The sequence below is a fragment of the Melanerpes formicivorus genome, unplaced genomic scaffold (genome assembly GCF_026170545.1).
Source record: "Melanerpes formicivorus ecotype bairdi unplaced genomic scaffold, bMelFor1.0.p_v2 SCAF_26, whole genome shotgun sequence".
NCBI classification, from domain to species: Eukaryota; Metazoa; Chordata; class Aves; order Piciformes; family Picidae; genus Melanerpes; species Melanerpes formicivorus.
This window is the reverse complement of record NW_027142378.1, coordinates 2,088,311-2,113,700: the sequence shown is the minus strand read 5'-3', so window position 1 is coordinate 2,113,700 and position 25,390 is coordinate 2,088,311. Positions and strand designations below refer to the sequence as shown.

Below are 25,390 nucleotides of genomic sequence, written 5' to 3'. Positions count from 1 at the left end.
GGAAATAATAGCAATAAAAGATAATAACAGTAATTATAGCAATCATAATGATGATTATAATAATGATCATTCTACATAATAGTGATTGTTTGTTATTGTATTACACTATGGAAATATAATATTATAATTATATTATAATGTATATTTCATATGTATTACATGTATATTTATTATATTTATTGCATTATATGTATTCGTATCACTATTATTATTATTAATAATAGCAGTAATAATAATATATAAGCCTTCAGAACAATATTTTTAGAATCCTTAATGCAAAACACAATTTCTTCTGCAGTAAAATATTATATCATGATATAATATATTATATTTATTATGTATTACATGTATTATACATGAGAGATTATATTTAGTATTATTATTATTACTATTTATTATTATTATTATTATTATTATTATTATTATTATTATTATTATTATTATATTCAGGAGAAGAATATTTTTTAGAAGACTTAATGTAGCAAATCATTCCTTCTGCAGTAAAATAATATATTGTAATATATTATATTTATTATGTATTACATGTATTATTATTATACTTAATATTATACTTATTATTATACTTATATAATCTTCAGAATAATGTTTTTAAGAAGCTTTAATGTAGCAAGTAATTTCTTCTGCAGTAAAATATTATATTGCAATATAGTATATTTATTATTTATTACATGTATTACACATTATTATTGTTGTTGTTGTTATTGCATTATTATTATTATTATTATTATTATTATTATTATTATTATTATTATTTAGGGGAAGAATATATTTTAGAAGCCTTAATGTAGCAAATAATTTCTTCTGCAGTAAAATATTATATTGTAATATAATATATTATATTTATTATTTATTACATGTATCACACATTATTATTGCTGTTGTTGTTATTGCATTATTATTATTATTATTATTATTAATTATTATTATTTAGGGGAAGAATATATTTTAGAAGCCTTAATGTAGCAAATCGTTTCATCTGCAGTAAAATATTATATTGTAATATAATATATTATATTTATTATGTATTACACTTATTATTATTATACTTTATATTATATTTATTATCATACTTATAATTATACTTATTATTCTATAATTCTTCAGAAGTGATTTTTTAGAAGCCTTAATGTAGCAAATAATTTCTTCTGCAGTAAAATATTATATTGTAATATAATATATTATATTTATTATTTATTACATGTACCACACATTATTATTGTTGCTGTTATTATTATTGTTGTAGTAATATTAATATTGTTATAATTATTCAGGAGAAGAATATTTTTAGAAGCCTTAATGTAGCAAATAATTTCTTCTGCAGTAAAATATTATATTGAAATATATTATATTTATTATTTATTACATGTATTACACATTATTATTGTTGTTGTTATTATTATTGTTGTAGTAACATTAATATTAATATTGTTATAATTATTCAGGAGAAGAATATTTTTTAGAAGCCTTAATGTAGCAAATCATTCCTTCTGCAGTAAAATATTATATTGTAATATAATATATTATATTTATTATTTATTAAATGTATTACACATTATGATTGTTGTTATTATTGTTGTTGTTGTTACTGTATTATTATTATTATTATTATTATTATTATTATTATTATATTCTTCAGGAGAAGACATTTTTTTTAGAAGCCTTAATGTAGCAAATCATTTTTTCTGCAGTAAAATCACCCACCTCTGGATCTGATGGCTAAATACAATGATCATTTTGACCAGGGATCTTTTCCCTTTGGCTTTGCGTTCAAGCAATGAACACTGACACACCTCTGCAGCTCCCTTAACTGAACCTGAAGCATCCTGTGTCTTAGCTGAGAAGTCGCACTTCTAACACTAAACCCCAGTCAGGTATTTTTTGATGCTAATAAACCTCCAAAGCACTATGGAAGTCCCGTACTTTCTTTGGGAAGCAGTGGCATTCCTCTCCAGGTTCTTGCTGCAGGGATGCTTTGCTGTCACGAACAGTCACTGGTGATGAAGTCGTAGCAAGGAACCTCTCCTCCCGTGAGCACTGCAATGGAAAGGAGATTTGCTGCTCACCAACCACGAATCACAAATTGGTCTGGGTTGGAAGGGATGACACCAAACTGTGTGGGCCAGTTCCCACCCAGAAGGACTTGGGCAGACTCAAGATTTGTGCCCAAGCCAACCTCATGAAGGTCAGCAAGGTCCTGCACCTGGATCAGAACATTCCAGAGAAGAGAAAACTCCAGGGGGACCTTAGAAGCTGCCTTCCAATAGCTGAAGGGATCCTACAGGAAGGCTCAGAGGGACTTTCCCTGAGGGTGTCTAGAGACAGGGCAAGGGGGAATGGTTTGAAGTTGAGGGTTAGGCTGAGAGCAGGGTTAGGCTGGATCTTAGGAAGAAATTCTTCAGTATGGGGCAGGTGGGACTCTGGAAGAGGCTGCCCAGGGAGGCTGTGCATGCCTCCTGCCTGGGGGTGTTCAAGGTCAGGTTGAATGAGGCTTTGAGCAGCCAAGTCAAGTTGAGAGATTGGTATAAATGATCTCTGAGGTACTTTCCAACCTAAGCCATTTTATGACTCTAACAAACAACTCACCAGGTCTGCAGATATCTCACAACATGAATCTTCCATTGCAAGGTTGGGATTGCAGTAAACACTTAGGTGGTGAAGCTCAATCTAGAAAGAAACACAAAAAGAGATGGAGGTGAGATGTCTAAAATCATGTGTTAGTGCCACGCAGTTCCTGATCTCGGCTTAATTAACTTGAGATGGGTATGAGATATCTAAAATCATGTGTTAGGGCATGCAGTTCCTGATCTTGGCTTAATAATCTTCCTCTCTGAGCCACTTCATGTTTCTGAAGTGAGACAAATCCAAACTAACTACAAAGCTCCTCACATGCTTCAGTCTATTACTTTGAGGTAAATCACATCAGGGATTTAGTTTATCTCCATCAGTTTTGTTCCTGCTATGCCACACAAGCATTTTAGCCCTCTGGACACCCTCTGCAGCTCTTGTCAGGAACATCATTTCTTCTGCAGTGAATGCAAGTTAAGGTTTGATCATCTCACTCTCACCCAGGCCTTCTATCACTATGGATAGATCTTTGTGTGGTCCTTGCCACTAAAGTACTTGAAGAGTAGAAACCACAGAGGTTTGAGGTGGATAGGTAAGATGAACCCCATCTCATTTTAATTAACTAACCTTCTTCTATGCCCCTTCTGCTTGGTTTTTATCCTCTTATTCTCTCCCTTGCACTTGGTACTGAGAAGGGTAACTACTGGGACAGGATCCACGCTGCTGCCTTCAGCAGCTTTGTGCCCACAATGTTTGCTTGCCAATGTGGAAATCCCAGTTTACAAATTCCACTGGGGATTATCCAGCTTGTGCCAAGTGAAAAGGTATCTGCTCCTCCTCCTGTGTGCTGCTTGGAAATCAGAAGATGGTACCCACAGTTCACAGCTTCATAGAATGGTTTGGGCTGGAAGGGACCTTAAAGTTCATTTAGTTCCCACCACCCTGCCATGGACAGGGACACCTTCCACCAGCTCACGTTGCTCAGGGCCTCATCCAACCTGGCCTTGAGCACCTCCAGGGAGGGGGCATCCACAACCTCCCTGGGCAACCTGTTCCAGTGTTTCACCAATCTGTCTTAGAGAAGAAAAATTAAGCCTGAACTTAGCCCCATGAAATAAGAGCTCTGAGTCCAGGCTGAAGTGTTTAGCCCCTTCCAGGACCAGAAAGCAGCTAAAAAGTGCTATTTTCATCTGGAAACATGCAGTGTCCATAAAAGAGCTGCAACTTTCAGATGGTCACCATCAACTCCAAGCTAGCTGCTAGCTGCTGGATGTCAGCATACTTCAAACAAACTGACATTTCCTGCAGCCTTCAAATTGCTTGCTCTGAGCTCTCTGATGATTAAACAGAGAAGAGCATCTCTCCGTGACAGAGCACAGCCCAGACTGTGGAGCTGCCTTGTGTAATTCTTGCACCAGAGGTTGTAGGAGACACCTCCAGCCACTTCCTAATCCCTTTCCTTCAGAAAGGGGTGTAGGATATGTGTGAAAAGGATGAACAGTGTGCCCCAATTTCTGCATAGCTGAACTACCCTGGAATCCTGATTTTCTTTTGTGTCTCCCCTTGATCCAAGGGAGACAAATTTTAACAGACGACTGAGACAAACTTAGAGACCAGTGTCATAAAAATGGAAAGAAGAGAGAATTTCCCCTGGGAGTTCCCTCTAGATGTAGTAATAATATAGAATCATAGAGTCATGGAGTCATAGAACCACAGCACCATGGAATCATACAGTCATAGAGTCATAGAATCATAGAGTCATGGAATCATAGAATCATGGAATCATGGAATCATGGAATCATGGAATCATAAAATCATAGTCATAGAATCATAGAGTCAGGGAATCATAGAATCATGGAATCATAGAGTCATGGAATCATGGAATCATAGAAACATAGAGACATAGAATCATAGAATCATGGAATTGTAGAATCATAGAATCATGGAACCATAGAATCATGGAACCATAGAATCATGGAATCATAGAATGGTCTGGGTTGAAAGAGACCTCCAGAGGTCATCTAATCCAACCCATAAGGTAACCACATGGCTCTTACTCCCAGGAAAACACAGGAAAATAGACTCCTAAGCCAGGACTGAGCTTTTGTGGTTACTTTGGTAACAGGTTTGCCTTAGCAGATGCTACAGCACTGAACACTGATTAGAGGAAAAGGACTTTGTATTAAGAGTACACACTCAAAATGAATAACCAGTTTTGGACCTTTTCTAGCACCACAGAATGCAACAGGTTGGAAGGGATTCTTGAAGGCCATCTTGTCTAACACCCCTGCAGTGAGCAGGAACATCCCCAACTACAGCAAGTTGCTCAGAGCCCCATCAAACCATGAATGTCTCCAAGTATGGGGTCTCCACCACCTCTCTGGGCAACCTGCTGCAGTGTTCCACCACCCTCCTAGTACAGAACTTCTCTCCACATCACCCTTTATGGTGCTGTTAGCAAAAGTGCGGCCAAAAGAGGGTTTCAAGGCAGCTGGATTTCCTTACTACTCACATCTACAGGCTTATCATCTGCAGCACGAGAAGCAATCAGAGTCCTTCCCTGCAAGTCAATGGTGAATTTCTCATCAGTCTGCTTTCTCTCAATTAAATTACAATCCAAATAGAGGGCAATGACCCCTGGCTGCACGCTAATACCAAGCTTATGCCACTGGCGGTCGAACAAGGGATAAATTTCCCGGCTCTTAAAAGTGTAGTGCAGTATATTGCTCCGAGAAGATTTGGTCATGTACTCCACCACCTTTTTTGTACCATCCAGAAGGACAGAGATCTGAAAGCAAAAGAAAGAAAAGAAAAGGTAATTTTGAAAGTGATTGGTCCATGGATTAAGCATGTGCAATAAAAATAACTGAATGGTTTGGGTTGGAAGGGATCTTAAAGATCACCCCTGCCATGGACAGGGACACCTCCCACCAGCCCAGGTTGCTCAAGGCCTCATCCAACCTGGCCTTGAACACTTCCAGGGAGGGAGCATCCACAACCCCCCTGGGCAACCTGTTCCAGTGTCTCACCATAGGCTCACAGGATTTAGGGGTTGGAAGGGACCTCTGGAGAGCTTCCAGTCCAACCCCCACTGCCAGAGCAGGACCACAGAATCCAGCACAGGTCACACAGGAACACATCCAGACAGGGCTGGAAAGTCTCCAGAGCAGGAGCCTCCACAACCTCTCTGGGCAGCCTGCTCCAGTGCTCTGTGAACCTCACAGTGAAGAAGTTCCTCCTCACGTTGAGGTGGAACCTCCTGTGCTGTGGTTTCCATCCATTGCCCCTTGTCCTATCCCAGGGTGCAACTGAGCAGAGACTGTTCCCTGTCCCTTCCTTTCTGACCCCCAGCCCTCAGATATTGATAGACATTGGTCTGATCCCCTCTCAGTCTTCTCCTCTCCAGATTAAGCAGCCCCAGGGCTCTCAGCCTCTCCTCACAAGACAGTGCTCCAGTCCCCTGAATTTCTTTCTAATTTCCAGTCTCAGTCTCCCCTCCTCCTGCTTCAATCCATTCCCTCTCATCCTATCACTACCAACCCTTGTAAAAAGTCCCTGCCCAGTTTTCTTATAGGCCCCCTTTGGGTACTGGAATATTTCAGCTATATAAATTGAGCAAGAATTATGTCCTGAAGCATTCTTGTAATTTGTGAACACATATGAGCTCTAAATTATGTCACGTTTCTCCATCCTGGTTCCCAGGCTTACCTCAATAAACCGTTGCCTTTCTCTCATTCCTATAACAAACCATCAATTACTTCAGAGCAGTCTATTCTACATAAACTGTAACTAAATCCAGTGGTGAAACATCCACTCAGTTACATTGATTGTAATACAGTGGGGCAAAATAAAGCAGCAACTTAATTAAAATCACAGAATCACAGAATGTCAGAGGTTGGAAGGGACCTCCAGAGATCACTGAGTCCAACCCCACTGCCAAAAGCAGGATCACCCAGGCTAGTCTGCACAGGAAATCATCCAGGTGGGTTTGGGAAGTCTTCAGAGAAGGAGACTCCCCAACCTCTCTGGGCAGCCTGCTCCAGGGCTCTGCCACCCTCACTGTAAAGAAGTTTCTCCTCATGTTGAGGTGGAACCTTCTATGTTCAAGTTTGTCTCCATTGGTCCTTGTCTTATTGCTGCACACTACCAAAAAGAGGTTGGCCCCTGCACTCAACACCCACCCCTCAGATATTGATAGACATTGATCAGATCCCCTCTCAGCCTGCTCTTCTCCAGACTAAACAACCCCAGGGCTCTCAGTCTCTCTTCACAGGGGAGATGCTCAAGTCTCCTAAGCATCCTCATGTCTCTTGGTTGGCCTCTCTCCAGCAGGTCTGTTTCTCTTGAACTGGGGAGCCCAAAACTGGACACAAGATTGCAGGTGTGGTCTCATCAGGGCAGAGCAGAGGGGGAGAAGAACTTCCCCAGCCCTGCTGGCCACACTTTTCTTGATGCCTCCCAGGATGCCATTGGCTCTCTTGGCCACAAGGGCACATTGCTGTCCCATGCAGAACTTGCTGTCCACCAGCACGCCAAGGTCTTTCTCCATGGAGCTGCTTTCTAGGAGGGCAGCTCCTAACCTGTCCTGGTGCCTGCTGTTATTCCTTCTGTGGTGGGTGCAGGACTCTGCATTTGTCCTTACTGAACGTCATGAGGTTTGCCTGCACCCAGCTCTCAGCCTGTCTGGATCTTGTTGAATGGCAGCACAGCCTCCTGGGGTGCCAACCACCTCCTCTCCCCCCAGATTAGTGTCATCAGGGAACAAATCAATGTTGCCTCTAACCTCAGGTGTGTCATACTGGTTTAGCACTTGCCAGATGTACCAACGTTCTTTCTTGGTACTGCGCCGGACCCGGAACGTAGCAACTAGAGAGTACTCTTCAGGAATCCCCTTGGGAAATACTTGCCTGCAATGGGAGAAAGGGGAAGGGGAAAAGAGTTCTTGTTATTCTCATGAACACAAACTGCTTTAAAGGAGTCAACAGAGTGGGGAAAAAAAAATACCTGGTGAAAACAAGGAGCTGAATATTCACAACTCCTGGAAATTCACAGGTGGCTGCATTCAGGAGAGTCTCTTCTAGAGATGGTTTTAACTGATGAATTTTATATCACATCATGAGCCAGCAGTGTGCCCAAAAAGGCCAACAGCATCCTGGCCTGGATTAGCAATAGTGTGGCCAGCAGGAGTAGGGAAGTGATTGTCCCCCTGAATTCAGTGCTGGCAGGGCCACACTTTGTGTTGTGGGTTTAGTTTTGAGCCCCTCCCTACAAGAAAGACATCGAGGTGCTGGTATGAGACCAAAGAAGGGCAACAAAGTTGGAGAGGGGTCTAGAGAAGAGATCTGGTGAGGAGCAGCTGAGGGAACTGGGATTGTTCAGCCTGCAGGAGAGGAGCCTGAGTGGAGACCTCATTGCTGTTTTCCTGAAGGGAAGTTGGAGTGAAGCAGGGGATTGGCATCTTCTCCCTAGCATGGCCTGAAATAGTGCCAGGGGAGGATTAGGCTGGAGATTAGGGAAAACTTCTTTTCTGAAAGGGTGGTCAGGCACTGGACTCCAAGATGTGTGTAGAGATAGCTGAATGCTGCTTAGGTCCCCAGAGATGCCCAGGCCATTGACTGTGCTTAAGTCACACATAGTAAGCTTGGACAGCAAAGAATCCCACACAAGCCACAGCAGACATGAGCACTTCCAGGGGAGAAGAGGGACAGAAGACCTTCTTGATAGTCTCACAGGTTACAGCAGTCTCCCAGGAGGGACAACTGCTTCACATTGTCCTAAGCTAAGGAAGCTCAACAGGAATGGGAGGCCATTGCTTTGGTTATCTCACTGTTCAGGATGTTTCCTGGGAGAGGAAACTCTCAGCTTCACATCTGTCTGGGCCACAAAGCTGATGAAGGGTCTGAAGGACAGGTCTGGTGAGGAAGGTTTAGTGTGGAGGAGGCTGAGGGGAGAGCTGAGGGGAGTCCTCATTGCTCTCTACATCTCCCTGAAAGGAGGTTGCAGTGAGGTGGGGGTTGGTCTCTTTTCCCTAGTCTCAGGTCATAGAAGGAGAGGAAATGGCCTGAAATTGTGCCAGGGGAGGTTTAAATTGGAGATTAGGAAAAACTTCATTGCTTCAGGAGTGGTCAGGTGTTGGATCAGGCTGCCCTGGGAGGTGGTGGCGTCCCCATCCCCGGAGGTGTCCAAGAAACCTGTGGCCATAGCACTTTGGGACACGGTTTAATGGCCATGATGGTGTTGGGTTGATGGTTGGACTCAGTGTGATAACTCCTGTAAGATCTGTGATTCCTATAAACAGGAGTATTGACTAAACTGCTGCAAAGTGAAAGGTGCACAGAAGCATTTTACAACACTGGGTTTCCCCTCTTTCTTTTCTTGGGAAACTGGAACAGATTTCCTAAAGGGTTGTTGGAATAATCTCCATCCCTGGAGACTACAACACAGCAGGACAGGGATCCTAATCATTTGACCTAACTTCCAAGCTGACCCTGTTTTGAGCGAGGAGCTTATTCTGGTGACCTCTATTTGGACACAAAGACAAACAAACAAACAAACAAACAAACAAAACTCCAAACCAACCTGAAAACCAAACCAAACCAGACAACAACAAAACCAAACCAAACCCCCAAAACCCGACCCTAAAATCAAACAACAAAAAAAAGGGGGAGGGGGGAAGAGGGGGGACAAAAAGAGGGCTGACAGCCCCACAGCCCTCCTGCAAATCACTTCAGTGAATTTAGGATCTGAGGAAAAATGCCTTCTGTGTAGAGAAGCCTGCTCTAAATCCTGCCAAAGAGCTGCTTTCATGGCCTAACACCTATTTTAAGGCCCTTATGTGGGAATCACCCTTCTTTGGCTTATTTCCCACAGCTGATATGTTTTATCCCAGGAACAATCTGGCTGCTCTCCCACATTGTTCGTGGACTCATGCAGCTATAGATGTTTCAGCGTCGAAAGGGCCAGGCACAAGTGAACGGGCTTTGCAGGACTTAGATCTGGATTTCAGCCTAATCTGCACCTTAATTGCAGCATAAATAATATGTTCATGGTTTATCAAGAAAATACCTTCACTGGATAGCAGTAATACACGAGTGCATCTCTACAGAACAGGAACTAATCTGCACAGGGAATCACAGAATGGTTGGAAGGGACCTCGGGGATCACAGTATGGAAGCAGTTGGAAGGGACCTCTGGAGATCCCTCAGGAGTCCAACCCCCCTGTCAAAGCAGGCTCACAGGATCACAATAACCAGGTGGGTTTTGAAAGTCTCCAGAGAAGGAGACTCAAGATCATTGACTCCAACCCCCCTGCCATGGGCAGGGATGCCTCACAGCTCGATTTGGTTGCTCAAAATCTCATCCAACCTGGCCTTGAACATCCCCAGGAAGGAGGCATCCACGGTCTCCCCAGGCAGCCTATTCCAGAGTCTCACCACCCTCCTACAGAAGAACTTCTTCCTCAGCTCCAGTCTGACCCTGCTCTCCCTCAGCTTCAAAAGACTCCATTGGGAGAAACCAGAAAAGCAGACAGGGGCAAATTAATTCCTGAACATATGACACTGATTTCAGTGAAGGTTTAGAGTCATAGAATTGTTTTGATTGGAAAAGACCTTTAAGATTGAATCCAACCATCGACCTGCACAGCCAGCAGGTCGAGGGAGGTGATTCTCCCCTTCTACTCCACTCTGGTGAGACCCCACCTGGAGTACTGCATCCAGTTCTGGAGCCTTTATTACAGGAAGGATCTGGACATGCTAGAACATTACCAGAGAAGGGCCACGAGGATGAGCAGAGGGCTGGAGCTGCTCTGCTATGGAGACAGACTGAGAGAATTTGGGTTGTTCAGTCTGGAGAAGAGAAGGCTCTGAGGAGACCTAATTGTGGCTTTCCAGTACCTGCAGGGGGCTACAAGAAAGCTGGGAAGGGACTTTTGAGGGTGTCAGGGAGTGATAAGACTGGAGGGGATGGAGCAAAACTAGAAATGGGTAGATTCAGATTGGATGTTAGGAAGAAGTTCCTCCCCACGACGGTGGTGAGAGACTGGCACAGGTTGCCCAGGGAGGTGGTGAAAGCCTCATGCCTGGAGGTTTTTGCAGCCAGGCTGGATGTGGCTGTGAGCAACCTGCTGTAGTGTGAGGTGTCCCTACAACCTCCTCACCAGACCTGTCCTCCAGACCCTATTGCCAGCTTTGTGGCAAAGGTGGCCCAGAGAGATGTGAAGCTGAGGGTTTCCTCTCCCAGGAAACATCCTGAACAGTGAGATAACCAAAGCAATGACCTCCCATTCTGGTTGAGCTTCCTTAGCTTAGGACAATGTGAAGCAGTTGTCCCTCCTGGGAGACTGCTGTAACCTGTGAGACTATCAAGAAGGTCTTCTGTCCCTCTTCTCCCCTGGAAGTGCTCATGTCTGCTGTGGTTTGTGTGGGATTCTTTGCTGTCCAAGCTTATTATGTGTGACTTAAGCACAGTCAATGGCCTGGGCATCTCTGTGGACCTAAGCAGCATTCAGCTATCTCTACACACATCTTGGAGTCACAATGAAACTTGGGTGGGAGTTGTATGACTGGCTGCTTAGGCATGGTGCTTCTGAGCTTCACAGGAACCCATGCCCAGACACTGGGGGAACTCTGTTGTCCAAAGTGACTCAGTTTTGGGTGCCTCCAGGGGTTAGGTGGTGCTGGAGAGCAGGCAATTGAAAGAATTCTCTGAGAGCCAGGCGCCCACAGTCTGACTAAATTACACTTTAGGTGGAATTTAGACAGTTTGGTTTTCTCTCTCTTTTTCCCCCCTTTTTTTTCCATGTTGTCAGCAGCACATATTAATAATAGTAATAAAAAAAAAGAAAGGTGATGACTGGAGCACTGTGTTCCCAAAGCAATGCACACCCTTGGTGGGAACTGCTGAACACAATAGCAGGAATTGAAGCACACCATCTGAATACATGAGGCTTGAAGCTACACCACCCCAGACTGCAGGGTTGAGGTGCACTGTACATTACACAAGCCCCACTTGACAGCCAGAGTATCACAGTATCACAGTATAACTTAGGTTGGAAAGGACCTCGAGGATCATCGAGTCCAACCTATCAACACAGACCTCATGACTAGACCATGGTACCCAGTGTCACATCCAGTCCCCTCTTGAACGCCTCCAGGGTCGATGACTCCACCACCTCCCTGGGCAGCACATTCCAATGACGAATGATTCGCTCGGTGAAGAACTTCCTCCTCACCTCGAGTCTAAACCTCCCCTGGCACAGCTTGAGACTGTGTCCCCTTGTTCTGGTGCTGGTTGCCTGGGAGAAGAGACCAACCTCTTCCTGGCCACAACCACCTTTCAGGTAGTTGTAGAGGGCAATGAGGTCACCCCTGAGCCTCCTCTTCTCCAGGCTAAACAATCCCAGCTCCCTCAGCCTCTCCTCATAGGGCTTGTGTTCAAGGCCTCTCCCCAGCCTTGTTGCCCTTCTCTGGACACGTTCAAGTGTCTCAATGTCCTTCTTAAACTGAGGGGCCCAGAACTGGACACAGGACTCAAGGTGTGGCCTAACCAAAGCAGAGTACAGGGGCACAATGACTTCCCTGCTCCTGCTGGCCACACTATTCCTAATGCAGGCCAGGATGCCATTGGCCCTCTTGGCCACCTGGGCACATTGCTGGCTCATATTCTGGTCAGATTGAGGAGAACAAAGGCAAGCAGGAAAATCCCTAACACCACAAGATGTGGTGCTCCCACTCTGGAAGGGATTTTCTCCCTCTGCTCTCATGAGGCCCCACCTGGAGTAGAGAGTTCAGTTCTGGGGCCCCATGGATAAGAGGAATATGGAACTGTTGGAAAGGGTCCAGAGGAGCGCGCAAAGATGATCAGAGGGCTGGAGAACCTCCCCTATGGGAATAGGCTGGGGGAGTTGGGGCTGCTCAGCCTGTAGATCCCAGCTGGTCCCCCTGTCTTTAATTCACAAGCCCTATGAGGAGAGGCTGAGGGAGCTGGGGTTGCTTAGCCTAGAGAAGAGGAGGCTCAGGGGTGACCTCATTGCCCTCTACAACTACCTGAAGGGAAGTTGTAGCCAGGTGGGTGTTGGTCTCTTCTCCCAGGCAAGCAGCACCAGAACAAGAAGACACAGTGTCAAGCTGCACCATGGGAGGTTTAGGCTGGATGTCAGGAAGAAGTTCTTCCCAGCAAGAGAGATTGGCCATTGGAATGTGCTGCCCAGGGAGGTGGTGGAGTCACCATCCCTGGAGGTGTTTAAAAAGAGACTGGCTGAGGCACTTGATGCCGTGGTTGAGTTGATTAGATGGTGTTGGGTGATGGCTTGGACTTGATCACTGAGGTCTTTTCCAACCTGGTTAATTCTGTATTCTGTAGGAAGTAATTATGAATGAATTCTGTGTGCATTCCCCCTGCTGTGGAGGGGTTCAGCTCTATCTTTGTAAGGCAGCATCGAGTTACCCCTATCAGCTGCAGTAAGGCAATCCTGTATTTACCTTTTGTTTTTATTTTTAAAAGAGGAGCCCTGGCTGGCAAAGCTGCAGCTATTTTTAACCCTTCTGCACACTAATTGTTCCGTGCTGGAGGAGAGCACACTACAGCCCAGGAGAGACTTCCGTATTTACAAGTATCAATGAAGCCTCCAGCTTGCTGAGCATCTTCCAAGAAGAGAAAGATGAGCCAACTTACATTTCCTGAGGGTGAAGTGAGAGATGTTTCAAGTTTCTGGCAAGACATAGCTCTTCCAGCTGACATCTACTGTTACCTGGTATATGTCACTTGTAACATGACAATGTTAGGGGAGTCTGGTGAGCAGAGCTCCAGCAGTTAGTGGAAACAGCCTTTTCCTGGGGTGGGTAATGGTTTATTAAGTGCCACGGTGCTGCAGACACTCAATTCTTAACCTTCCTGTGTTTAAGGGGTAGAAAATGAAATCACAGAATCTGCAGAACTGTTTTGGTTGGAAAAGACCTCTGAGATCATCGAGTGCAACCATCAACACACCACCACCAGTAAATCAACTCCCCAAGTGCCATGGCAACACTTTGCTTGAACACCTCCAGGGATGGTGACTCCTCCGCCTCCCTGGGCAGCCTCTTCCAATGCCTCACTGCACTTGCAGGAAAGAAATCGTTCCTAACATCCAACTTGACTCTCTCCTGGTGCAACTTGAGGTCATTTCCTCTCATTCTATCACTTGATACTAGCGAGAAAAGACCAACCCCCACCTCACTGCAACCTCCCTTCAGGAAGTTGTAGAGAGCAATGAGGTCTCCCCTCAGCTTCCTCTACTCCAGGCTAAACACCCTCAGTTGCCTCAGCTGCTCCTCCCCAGCCCTGTTCTCCAGACCCTTCTCCAGCTTTGTTGCCCTTCTCTGGACATGCTCCAGCCCCTCAGTGTCAAATCATGAACACAAAAAGTAAAGCTGAGGTGACAAAATGCAAATAAAATCTCCATCTCATTGCCAGCATTTCCACCTCAAATGATTACATTTTTGGTTCTTGGGTTTGGCTGGGCTGGCTTTTTTTTGCCTGACTTGAGTGCTACAACAGAAGAAGGGCAACTGACGAACCAGAGCAATCCACCAACCTCTGCCTAGAGATCTCAGCAGATTCAGACTCAACCTATGACAAAAGGGTGTTTCAAATTCTTCTTTGAATAAAAGTGTAAGAGCAGCTGCTGGTTACTCAGAATAAGAAATAATTTCCTTCCCATCCATCTTCCTCAAATCACTTTAAGATGCCCTCTCCAGGCTCAGGTTACGTTCGGCCTCGAGTTGTTTTCGTACGACACGTTATATGATGCAACTCAAGGGAAACTATTCAGACAGCTTAAGAGTTATTAATTACTGAGGGAGAGCTCAGCCCACTCAGAAAATGCTCTGCTGAAAGCAAAGCTGCAAACTGTTTTCACATGGAGGAGAGGGATTTACCAAACACTTTGTGGCCTTAGCGTGAGGCTCTCCTCTTGTCCCCCCCAGCGTCTCTGTAGCCCTCAAATATGGTTTGTACAAAGCACATAAAGGAAATGGAGAGGGTAGCACAAGGATTTGGGTGGCTTTTGCAATGTCCAGGCATTGCACTGTTCCTCCAGACACCTTTGAGCTCAACTTTTGAGGGCGGGGCAGCCATTTCTCCTTGGTGTCAAGTGAGCCCCTGTTCAGGAAGGATCTGGAGGTGCTGGAGTGCATCCAGAGAAGGGCCATGAGGATGAGCAGAGGGCTGGAGCTGCTCTGCTGTGAGGACAAAATGAGAGAGGTGGAGTTGTTCAGTCTGGAGAAGAGAAGGCTCCAAGGAGACCTTCTTGTGACCTTCCAGTATCTGAAGGGGGCTACAAGAAAGCTGGGGAGGGACTTTTGAGGGTGTCAGGGAGTGATAGGACTGGGGGGAATGGAAATAATATAGAAATGGGTAGATTCAGATTGGATGTTAGGAAGAAGTTGTTCCCCATGAGGGTGGTGAGACACTGGCACAGGTTGCCCAAGGAGGTGGTGGAAGCCTCATGCCTGGAGGTTTTGGAGGGCAGGCTGGATGTGGCTGTGAGCAACCTGCTGTAGTGTGAGGTGTCCCTGCCCATGGCAGGGGGGTTGGAACTGGATGATCCTTTTTTAACACCTACCCAGGTCTTTATTTAGCCATTTTACAAGCAGCTCTCTTAACTCCTGTGGTCCTTGGTGTGTTCACGGGAATGGAACAAAGACAACAACAGGTCTAGTCATTAGAGCAGCTTAAAGTCGAGGAGATACTAAATTCTTCTGCTCAAGAGGATTGTTTACAGTACAGTGGAGTTGTTCAGCTGATCAGAAAAGCCTCTGACAACATTAGAGAGGAAAAAAATCAGTGGCAGTGAAAATTGCTCTGCATTTTAACATGCTGCCTACCCCTGGGCAGGGTGTGTGGTACAGTGCTAATTATCGATGATCTTGAAAGTCTCTTCTAACCTGGTTTATTATTCTATTCTATCCTATTCTATCCTATCCTATCCTATTCTATTCTAGGATCATAGAATCGCAGAATGGGCTGGGTTGGAAGGGACCTCCAAAGGTCATCCAGTCCAAACCCCCTGCAGTCAGCAGGGACATCCTCCACCAGATCAGGTTGGCCAGAGCCTTTTTGAGCTTCACCTTGAATATCTCCAGGGATCTTGTGTTGTTTAACCTGGAGGAGGCTCAGGGGAGACCTTATTGATGTCTACAACTACCTGAAGGGAGGTTGTAGCCAGGTGGGGGTTGGTCTCTTCTCACAGGCAACCATCAACAGAGCAAGAGGACACAGTCTCAAGCTGCGCCAGGGGAGGTTTAGGCTCAAGGTGAGGAGAAAGTTCTTCCCAGAGAGAGTTATTGGCCATTGGAATGTGCTGCCCAGGGAGATGGTGGAGTTCCCACCCCTGGAGGTGTTCAAGGAAGGCCTGGATGTGGCACTTGGAGCCACGGTTTAGTTGTCAGGAGGTGTTAGGTATTAGGTAATAGGTTGGAGTTGATAATGTCTGAGGTCTTTTCCAACCTGGTTGATTCTATGATTCTATGATAAGGATGGGGCCTCAGCTACCTCCCTGGGCAACCTGCTGCAGTGTTCTAGCTACCTCATGATGAAGAACTTGTTCCTAACATCCAATCTAAATCTTCTCTGCTCTCATTTCAAACTGTTGCCGCTTGTCCTATCTCAGCGGCTGCTCTTGACTGGAAAAGCAAAGAAAACACAGACCAGAAGAGAGGATTTGTCCGTTGGAGGCCATGATCATTCAGCCTGAAGACAGAGGATGCACTTCTTGCTTTGGTGAGGAGAGAGGGAATCAGGAATAATGCTCCTTTTTCCTTGGTCTAATATGTCCACATAATCATGTTTAGAGGAGGAAGAAATCTAAGCATCCATCTCTCCTTGGAGCTTTTCACAGCCAGTTTGCCAGCACTGTGCAGGCATTTGTCCAGGTATCTAGAGCTGTCTGCTGATCCCAGAAACATAATGGTCCTTTAGTTTGGTACACAGGAAGGTTAGTCAGCTCCAGCAGAGCTGCATGCTGAGAGACTCACACCCTCCCACTTCGCACACTGCTCAGAGGGGAGCTACCTTGTGCACCTCTGCCTGACATTGTGCTGCCCAACCTCAGTGCTTTGTTCCCTTATGACCTTCAAGTTCTTCCTGTTTAGTCTCCCCTCACCTCCATCCCAAACTTTGGTAGCTTTTTACAATGACTTAATGGGAAAAGTGCTAGCAAGGTGAACTCTGATTGCTCTTGGAACAGGCTCTCCCCTTCCTTCCTGGGCTCATTCTGCATGGCTGATGGCAGAAGGCAAATTGTCTTGCAGGCTGAGTGCTCACAGTAAACATAATAGAATGTCTGGCAGGGGAAGAGAAGAGCTGGAAGAACTAAACCAAACTGAGGGATGCTTGTCTCCTAACCTCCCCAAATAATTGCCTATCTAGGGAGCCTCCTCCTCCTCAACACACAGGGCTGGCTATAAATCAATTAATTCCAGGCTAAAGTCACAAGCAGGATGCTGGCCATGCTTCTTTTGATGCAGCCCAAGATGTCTTTAGCCTTCTGTGCTGCAAGTGCCTATGGCTGGCTCATGCCCAGCTTCTTGTCCACCAGCACCCCCAAGTCCTTTTCTGCAGGGCTGCTCTCAACCTCAATCATCCCCCAGCCTGGACTGCTATCAAGGATTGATGACCCTGCTCCCTGCAGGGGGTTGGAAAAGGTGACCTTCATGCATGTCTTCCAAGCCCATGCACTCTGTAACTCTGTGATCTTACTTCTGATCCTCCTGAAGGATAACAGCATGTCTGATGGCAGAAAAGGAGAGCTGGAAGGACTGCTGTATGGACTGCAGCTGGGCTGCTTTGCTCCTAACCTCCCCAAATAATTGCCTGGCTAACGAGCCGCCTCCTCTGCTGCATGCAGGGCTGCCTATAAATAAACTCAGTCCAGGCTAAAGTCGCAAGCAGGCAGTGCTAGAAGGTGCCTGAGAAAAAAGGCAGAGACAACACCAAAGGTACCACAGCCTGCAACCCTGTTACAGATGGATCTCTCTACCCATCTTGGTCCCAGCTGATCTCCCATAACAGAATCACAGAATCAACTAGGTTGGAAGAGACCTCCAAGGCCATCAAGTCCAACTGATCACCCAGCACTATCTAATCAACTAAACCATGGCACTAAGTGCCCCATCCAGTCTCTTCCTAAACACCTCCAGGGATGGGGACTCCACCACCTCCCTGGGCAGCACATTCCAATGGCCAATCTCTCTTGCTGGGAAGAACTTCTTCCTAACATCCAGCCTGAACGTCCCCTGGTGCAGCTTGCAACTGTGTCTTCTTGTTCTGTCACAGGTTGCCTGGGAGAAGAGACCAACCCCACCTGGCTACAGCCTCCCTTCAGGTAGTTGTGGACAGCAATAAGGTCTCCTTTGAGCCTCCTCTTTTCTCCTGGCTAAAGAAGGTGTAAGTGCTGAAGTGCTGGAGAAGAGGAGGGTCAGGGGAGACCTTATTGCTGTCTCCAACTCCCTGAAGGGAGGTTGTAGCCAGGTGGGGGTTGGTCTCTTCTCCCAGGCAACCAGCACCAGAACAGGAGGACACAGTCTCAAGCTGCACCAGGCGAGGTTTGGGCTGGAGGTGAGGAGAAAGTTCTTCTCAGAGACAGTTGTTGGCCATTGGAATGTGCTGCCCAGGGAGGTGGTGGAGTCACCATCCCTGGAGGTATTCAAGAGGGGACTGGATGTGGCACTTGGTCCCATAGTTCAGTCATGAGGTCTTTGATGACAGGTTGGACTTGATGATCTTTGAGGTCTCTTCCAACCTTGGTGATTCTGTGATTCTGAGATTTAGTTCCCAGCAGGAGAGACTGGAGTAAGAAAGAGGGTTAATGATACCAGACACCAAGGTCTGACCTGAAATAAGTAGCTCTGTCAGCTGCAGGAGTGAAGCTCCAGAGAGAGAACATGCTTTGGCTTTGACAGCCCCCCACACACAGCACGACAGGTCCATGAACATTTCAGCCTGCTGCTCTGCTTGCACAGTTTGCAGGATCATTAGGTAAATAGTGTGCTCTTTTAACAGCCTGCAGAATGCCTGAGTGCTGCCACTTTGTAAGTGAAGGAATATGGGAACAGAAAAGAGCAGAGAATTCATTTGCAGCACAGACTTCACAGCCTCCTCAGAAAGTGGAAATTAGCACCTCTGAAGCCTCAGGACTTGGAAATGACTTAATTAAAGCCAAGTTAAAATTAACAGGGAAGTACCTAGAGCTTAGCCTGTGTCTGTCAAGCTTTCTGGAATGCTGAGATTTGGGGGTAAGTCACAGATTAAATGGGGTTAAAATATATCAAGCTCAGATATATCAACATTGCATTGCTGCCTACTGAGTCACAGTGAAGTTAAACAAAGGCCTGCAGTGATCAGAGAATCACAGCACTGTTAGGGTTGCAAGGGACCTCAAGGGTCATCCAGTTCCAACCCCACTGCCATGGGCAGGGACACCTCACACTAGATAGGACAATGGTCTCAAGCAAGAGAAAATTAGATTTAGATTGGATGCTAAGGAACAAGTTCTGCACTATGAGGGTGGTGTAACACTGGAAAGGATTGCCCAGGGAGATGGTTGAGGCTCCATCCCTGGAGATATTCAAGGTGAGGCTCAACAGGGCTCTGGGCAACCTGATCCAGTGGAGGATCTGCAGGGGGGGTGGACTGGATGCCCTTTGAGGGTCCCTTCCAACCCGAGGCAATCTGTGACAATCCACTCAATGTACAGCCTATATTAGAACCACAGAATCCCACAAGGATCAAGGGTTGAAAGGACCTCTGGAGATCATCTTGTGTAATTCCTCCTACTCAGGCAGGGCCACCTGGAGCCCCTTGGATCAAAGGACACTTTTAAGAGTGCATGAGAACTAAAATCAACCCAGCATAAGCTGTTTGAAGGGGGGGGACATTTATTTGTGCTAACAACAGTCAGGGTAGTGTGACAGATGTTACCTCAGGCACAGGAAGGATTGGTAGTAGCAGTATGAACTGATCCTTAAGGAAAGCAGTGAAGCAGGGCTGGGCTATAACTCTTCAATCTTTCAAGAGCTCTAACCCATTAATGAGTCAGGACTTTCCTTTCCATGCAATTGTAGCAGCTATCTTGGGTCACCAAGTGTTTTTCCAGTGCTCATAACACTTTCACAACAAACCAGTCCTCAGCTGATGTAATTTCCTGGCGGCAGAGCAGCTCTGCCTCCACATCCTAACAGGCACACAATCAGTTATCACTGCTGAAAGGTAGAGAGAGGCTTGCAGAAAGGAAAGGAACAGGTGAAGCAATAAGACATCATTTCAAAGTCTGTGCTTCTGTTTGACTACATGCAGACCTCTGGGGGCATTGAATAAATATCAATATCTGAGGGCTGGGGGTCAAGAGGGAGGGTTCAGGCTCTGCTCAGTTGCACCCTGTGATAGAACAAGGGGCAATGGATATAAACTCCAGCACAAGAGGTTCAACATGAGGAGGAACTTCTTCGCTGTGAGGGTCCCAGAGCTCTGGAACAGGCTGCCCAGAGAGGCTGTGGAGTCTCCTCTGGAGACTTTCAAGCCCTGTCTGGATGTGATCCTGTGTGACCTGTGCTGGATTCTATTTTAGGAGCTGTCAACCAGATAGAATGGAATGGAATGGAATGGAATGGAATAGAATAGAATAGAATAGAATAGAATAGAATAGAATAGAATAGAATAGAATAGAATAGAATAGAATAGACCAGACCAGACCAGGTTGGAAGAGACCTTTGAGATCATCATGTCCAACCTATCATCCAACACCACCCAACCAACTAACCCATGGCACCAAGCACCCTGTCAAGTCTCCTCCTGAACACCTCCAGCGATGGTGACTCCAGGGCCTGCATTGTTATGCTCAATCCCAACATATTTTTGTGATTTTTTTTTAATTATTTTTCTAAATAGAATTCTGAGATTCTGCAACCACTCACATAGGCTGCACCCCAAAATAGCCTGAGCTCTTGCACATGGCTCTCACACACCAGTATCCACGTCACGACTCCGTTCCTACAGTTTGCAGGCTGCGCTTCACACTGAACTTCATTAAATCCTTCCAAGTCTGAAATGAGTTTGGCACAACAAATGCTTGAGACAAGGCTCAAGGCAGTCAGCAAACTCTGTACACACAAATAGTGGCTGAAATCAGGTTGGTGCCCAGACCTCCAAAGGAAAAACCTCAGGCTCACAGGATGTCAGGGGTTGGGAGGGACCTCCACAGATCATCGAGTCCAACCCCCTTGCCAGAACAGGACCATAGCATCCAGCACAGGTCACACACATCCAGACAGGGCTGGAAAGTCTCCAGAGAAGAAGACTCCACAACCTCTCTGGGCAGCCTGTGCCAGGGCTCTGGGACCCTTACAGTAAAGAAGTTCTTCCTCATGTTGAGGTGGGAAAGTAAATGGTTGCAAAGCCATCCAGAGGTGGATGACTTTGGAAAGCAAAGTGCTTGCTATGAGAAGGCTTCTTGCAGTAGAAACTAAACTGCCTCTCCTGATGTCAGCTGTGCTCCAGGAAATGCCATCCCCTATGCATTTTTAGGTGATTAAAACCATTAGCATTAAAAACAAACAGAACCCCCCACATACAATTTCCTTCATCAATGATATTGCACAAGGGTAGGTTTAGGAAAGACATGTTCACAGCAAGAGTGGTCAGACATTGGAACAGGCTGCCCAGGGAGGTAGTAGAATCACCAACTCTGGATGTGTTTAGGTGTGGTGCTTGGGGATAGGGTTTAGGGGCAAGCCTTGTGGAGTAGAGTTATTGGTAGGACTTGGTGATCCTGAGGGTCTTTTCCAACCTGAATGATTCTGTGATTTCTGTTCCTAGCAGAAAGAATCCTCCAGCCTGGAATACACTGACAGGAGGAGACCTTATTGTGGCCTTCCAGTATCTGCAGGGGGCTACAAGAAACCTGGGGAGGGACTTTTTAGGGTGCCAGGGAGTGATAGGACCGGAGGGAGTGAATAAAAGCTAGAGGAGAAGAGATTTAGGTTACATGTATGGAAGAAGTTCTTCCCCATGAGGGTGGGGAGACACTGGCACAGGTTGCCCAGGGAGGTGGTGGAAGCCTCATCCCTGGAGGTTTTTGCATCCAGGCTGGATGTGGCTGTGAGCAACCTGCTGTAGTGTGAGGTGTCCCTGCCCATGGCAGGGGGGTAGGAACTTGAGGTCCCTTCCAACCTTAACAATTCTGTGATTCTGTGGGAACAGCATTTCTGCACCCAGTAACTTGACATCCCAAGGAGGTGAAATGCTTTCTTTGAAACATGGCCCAGGCCATAGCCACAACTCCTCTGGCAGCAGCCAGTGACAGCACTGCTGATGGAGCTCAGTAGTCCAAATACAGTCAAACTCCAAGTGCTTGTGAAGCGTCTTACACCCAGATGGGAAGAGGTCCCAAAAGCAGTCGTGAGAGCAAACCCAACTGCTGCAAGTCTGAGATCATTTAGCAGACAGCTAGGACAAGCTCCTCAGCAAGCTAATTCGAGTTGTCAAGCCAAACAAACTACCAAGCAAGAGAGCCGTGGAAGTGCCGTTAGGATTTGCCAATCACAAACGTCCATTTCAACAGCAAGCTGAAACTCCCCCAAAATCAGCTTGCTATCTCCTTTCTTGGTGCCTTCAGAGCAGGAAAAAAATCAGCCCACCACAAAGAATGAGGAATAATTGACCTCTGACACATCTTTGGAGTAGGACAGTGACATTATTTCATCATGTGCTATTTACACTAAGGCAATCACAGCTCACAGGATGTCAGGGGTTGGAAGGGAACTCTGGAGATATTCCAGTCCAACCCCCCTGCCAGAGCAGGACCATAGAATCCAGCACAGGTCACACAGGAACACATCCAGACAGGGTTTGAAAGTCTCCAGAGAAGGAGACTCCACAGCTTCTCTGGGCAGCCTGCTCCAGTGCTCTGGGACCCTCACAGTGAAGAAGTTCCTCCTCACGTTGAGGTGAAACCTCTTGTGCTGTAGCCTCCATCCATTGCCCCTTGTACTATCACAGGGCATAAGTGAGCAGAGCCTGTCCTTATCCCTCCTTTCCTGACCCCCAGCCCTCAGATATTTATAGACATTGATTAGATCTCCTCTCAGTCTTCTCCTCTCCAGACTAAAAATTCATGAACAAAGATTAGCATCAAGGTCCTTGTGTCCAGAAGTTCAGAACACTGTTGGCAGATCTCAAAGAGAAACTATTAGCACATGGCTTATGTTGGAAAGGACCTCAGAGATCATCTACTCCAACTTCCCTGTGATGGGCTCGGACACATCTCAACTAGACTGAGATGCTCAAGGCCTCATCCAGTCTAGCCTTGAACATCCCCAGGGTGGATCTGGGAAGCCTGTTCCAGAGTCTTACTACCCTCATTCTGAAGAACTTCTCCCTCAGCTCCAGTCTAACCCTGCTCTGCCTCAGCTTCAAACCATTCCCCCTTATCCTGTCTCTGGACACCCTCAGGAAAAGTCTCACTGCAGCCTTCCTGCAGGATCCCTTCAGCTATTGGGAGGCAGCTCTAAGGTCTCCTCAGAGTCTTCTCCAGGCTGAGCACCCCCAGCTCCTTCAGCCTATCACAGAATCACCGAGGCTGGAAGAGACCTCAAAGATCAAGTCCAACCTGTCAACACAGACCTCATGACTAAACCATGGCACCAAGTGCCACATCCAATCCCCTCTTGAACACCTCCAGGGATGGGGACTCCACCACCTCCGTGGGCAGCACATTCCAATGGATAACAACTCTCTCTGGGAAGAACTTTCTCCTCACCTCCAGTCTAAACCTCCCCTGGCACAGCTGGAGACTGTGTCCTCTTGTTCTGGTGCTGGTTGCTTGGGAGAAGAGACCAACCCTCACCTGGCTACAACCTCCCTTCAGGTAGTTGTAGAGAGCAAGAAGGTCTCCCCTGAGCCTCCTCTTCTCCAGGCTAAACAATCCCAGCTCCCTCAACCTCTCCTCGTAGGGCTCGTGCTCGAGGCCTCTCGCCAGCCTCGTTGCCCCTGTGCTATCCTCACAGCAGAGCCGCTCCAGCCCTTGGATCATCTTGGTGGCCCTGCTCTGGATTCACTCCAACAGCTCTGTGCCCTTCTCATGCTGGGGACACCAGAACTGGAGGCAGGGTGGGAGGTGGGGTCTGAGCAGAGCTCAATTTCCCAAGCTGACAGGGCATTGTAAATTACCGCCAAGATATAAATAGCTGCAACACTACTCCAGCCCCATTGAGATACACAAATAAACAAATAAATAAATAAATGAACCAACCCAAAGGGGCAGCAGAGAAGAAAAATGGCCCAGCAGAGCTTTCTGTTACCCACACTACGGCTGAATGAATGAAATGCAAGAGGAGCTGTGCCGGGTTACCTGATCCTTGCTAGTCAGCTTAATCAGATACTCTGAGTTTCCTGCAGGACGGATAACGAACGCTGCTCTGCTCCTCACTGCACACCACAGCCACTCAGATATTTTCTGAGGCAGAAAAAGGCATCTGAGTAATGCAAGGAGACTGGAACCACCCCAGCCTGACAGAGTGTGAAGGGAAGGAGGTTTAAATGAAAATCAGCTCTTCCAAGCCACTGAAGGTGGCTAGCTGGCATCAAGTCCCTTCTGAGGTTATTGTGACAGGTACCTGAGTTCCTCATCAAAACCTGACTTTGAACCTCTCCTATGAATACAGACTGAGAGAGGTGGGGTTGTTCAGCCTGGAGAAGAGAAGGCTGCAAGGAGCCCTGGTTACAGGAAAGATCTGGACCTGCTGGAAGGTGTCCAGAGAAGGGCCATGAGGATAAGCAGAGGGCTGGAGCACCTCTCCTATGAGGACAGACTGAGAGAGCTGAGCCTGTTCAGTCTGGAGAAAAGAAGGCTCCGAGGTGACCTCATTGTGGCCTTCCAGTATCTGAAGGGGGCTACAGGAAGGCTGGTGAGGTACTTTTTAGGGTGTCAGGGAGTGATAGGACTGGGGGGAATGTAGGAAAACTAGGAATGGGTAGATTCAGATTGGATGTTAAGAAGAAGTTGTTCCCCTTGAGGGTGGTGAGACACTGGCACAGGTTGCCCAGGGAGGTGGTGGAAGCCTCATCCCTGGAGGTTTTTGCAGCCAGGCTGGATGTGGCTGTGAGCAACCTGCTGCAGTGTGAGGTGTCCCTGCCCATGGCAGGGGGGGCTGGAACTGGATGATCCTTGAGGTCTCTTCCAACCCTGACAACTCTGTGATTCTATGATTCGTGCTCCTGCTGAGCACACAATCAGCACAGAAGGGAATCAGAACTGCCTCAAACACCTCAGACAAGTTTTTTTAACAATTATCTCAGCTGTTCTGTATTCAAGACAGTGAATTTTAAAAGTCACTTCTATTCTTAATTGTGACTTTTCTCTCTCTGTGAAGAAAGGTTTAAAAAGCATGGATGAGGCTTATTGCCATGAACAACTTGGATTTCATGGAAATTCCAGCACCGTTGGGAGGTACTGAAAACACTTTTAACCCTTTCCTTGTTCAGGAAGATATATTTCAGTGGTGCTATTTGCTTCCCCAGCAAGCTGAGTGAGAGAATTAAGGCTGCTTAGTCTTGGGAAGAGAAGGCTGAGAGGGGATCTGATCAATGTCTATAAATAGAGGGGCGGGTGTCAAGAAGAAGGGGCCAGGGTGTCCTGTGATAGGACAAAGGGTAATGGATACAAACTGGAATACAGGAGGCTCCACCTCAATATGAGGAAAAACTTCTTTACTGTGAGGGTGCTGGAGCCCTGGAGCAGGCTGCCCAGAGAGATTGTGGAGTCTCCTGC

The 25,390-nt window shown here is 46.6% G+C and overlaps 1 protein-coding gene across 1 annotated transcript in view; it reads right to left on the bottom strand.

The window, feature by feature from the left end:
• COL19A1 (collagen type XIX alpha 1 chain) overlaps positions 1–25,390 on the bottom strand; it is a 226,365-nt gene that overhangs the window by 181,087 nt on the left and 19,888 nt on the right. The window contains exons 5-8 of the mRNA XM_068153439.1: positions 7,370–7,493; positions 5,099–5,374; positions 2,605–2,685; positions 1,942–2,055 (exon numbers count right to left, since the gene is read on the bottom strand). Coding sequence (XP_068009540.1) covers positions 1,942–2,055; positions 2,605–2,685; positions 5,099–5,374; positions 7,370–7,493 — 595 coding nt within the window. The remainder of the gene's footprint in view (positions 1–1,941; positions 2,056–2,604; positions 2,686–5,098; positions 5,375–7,369; positions 7,494–25,390) is intronic.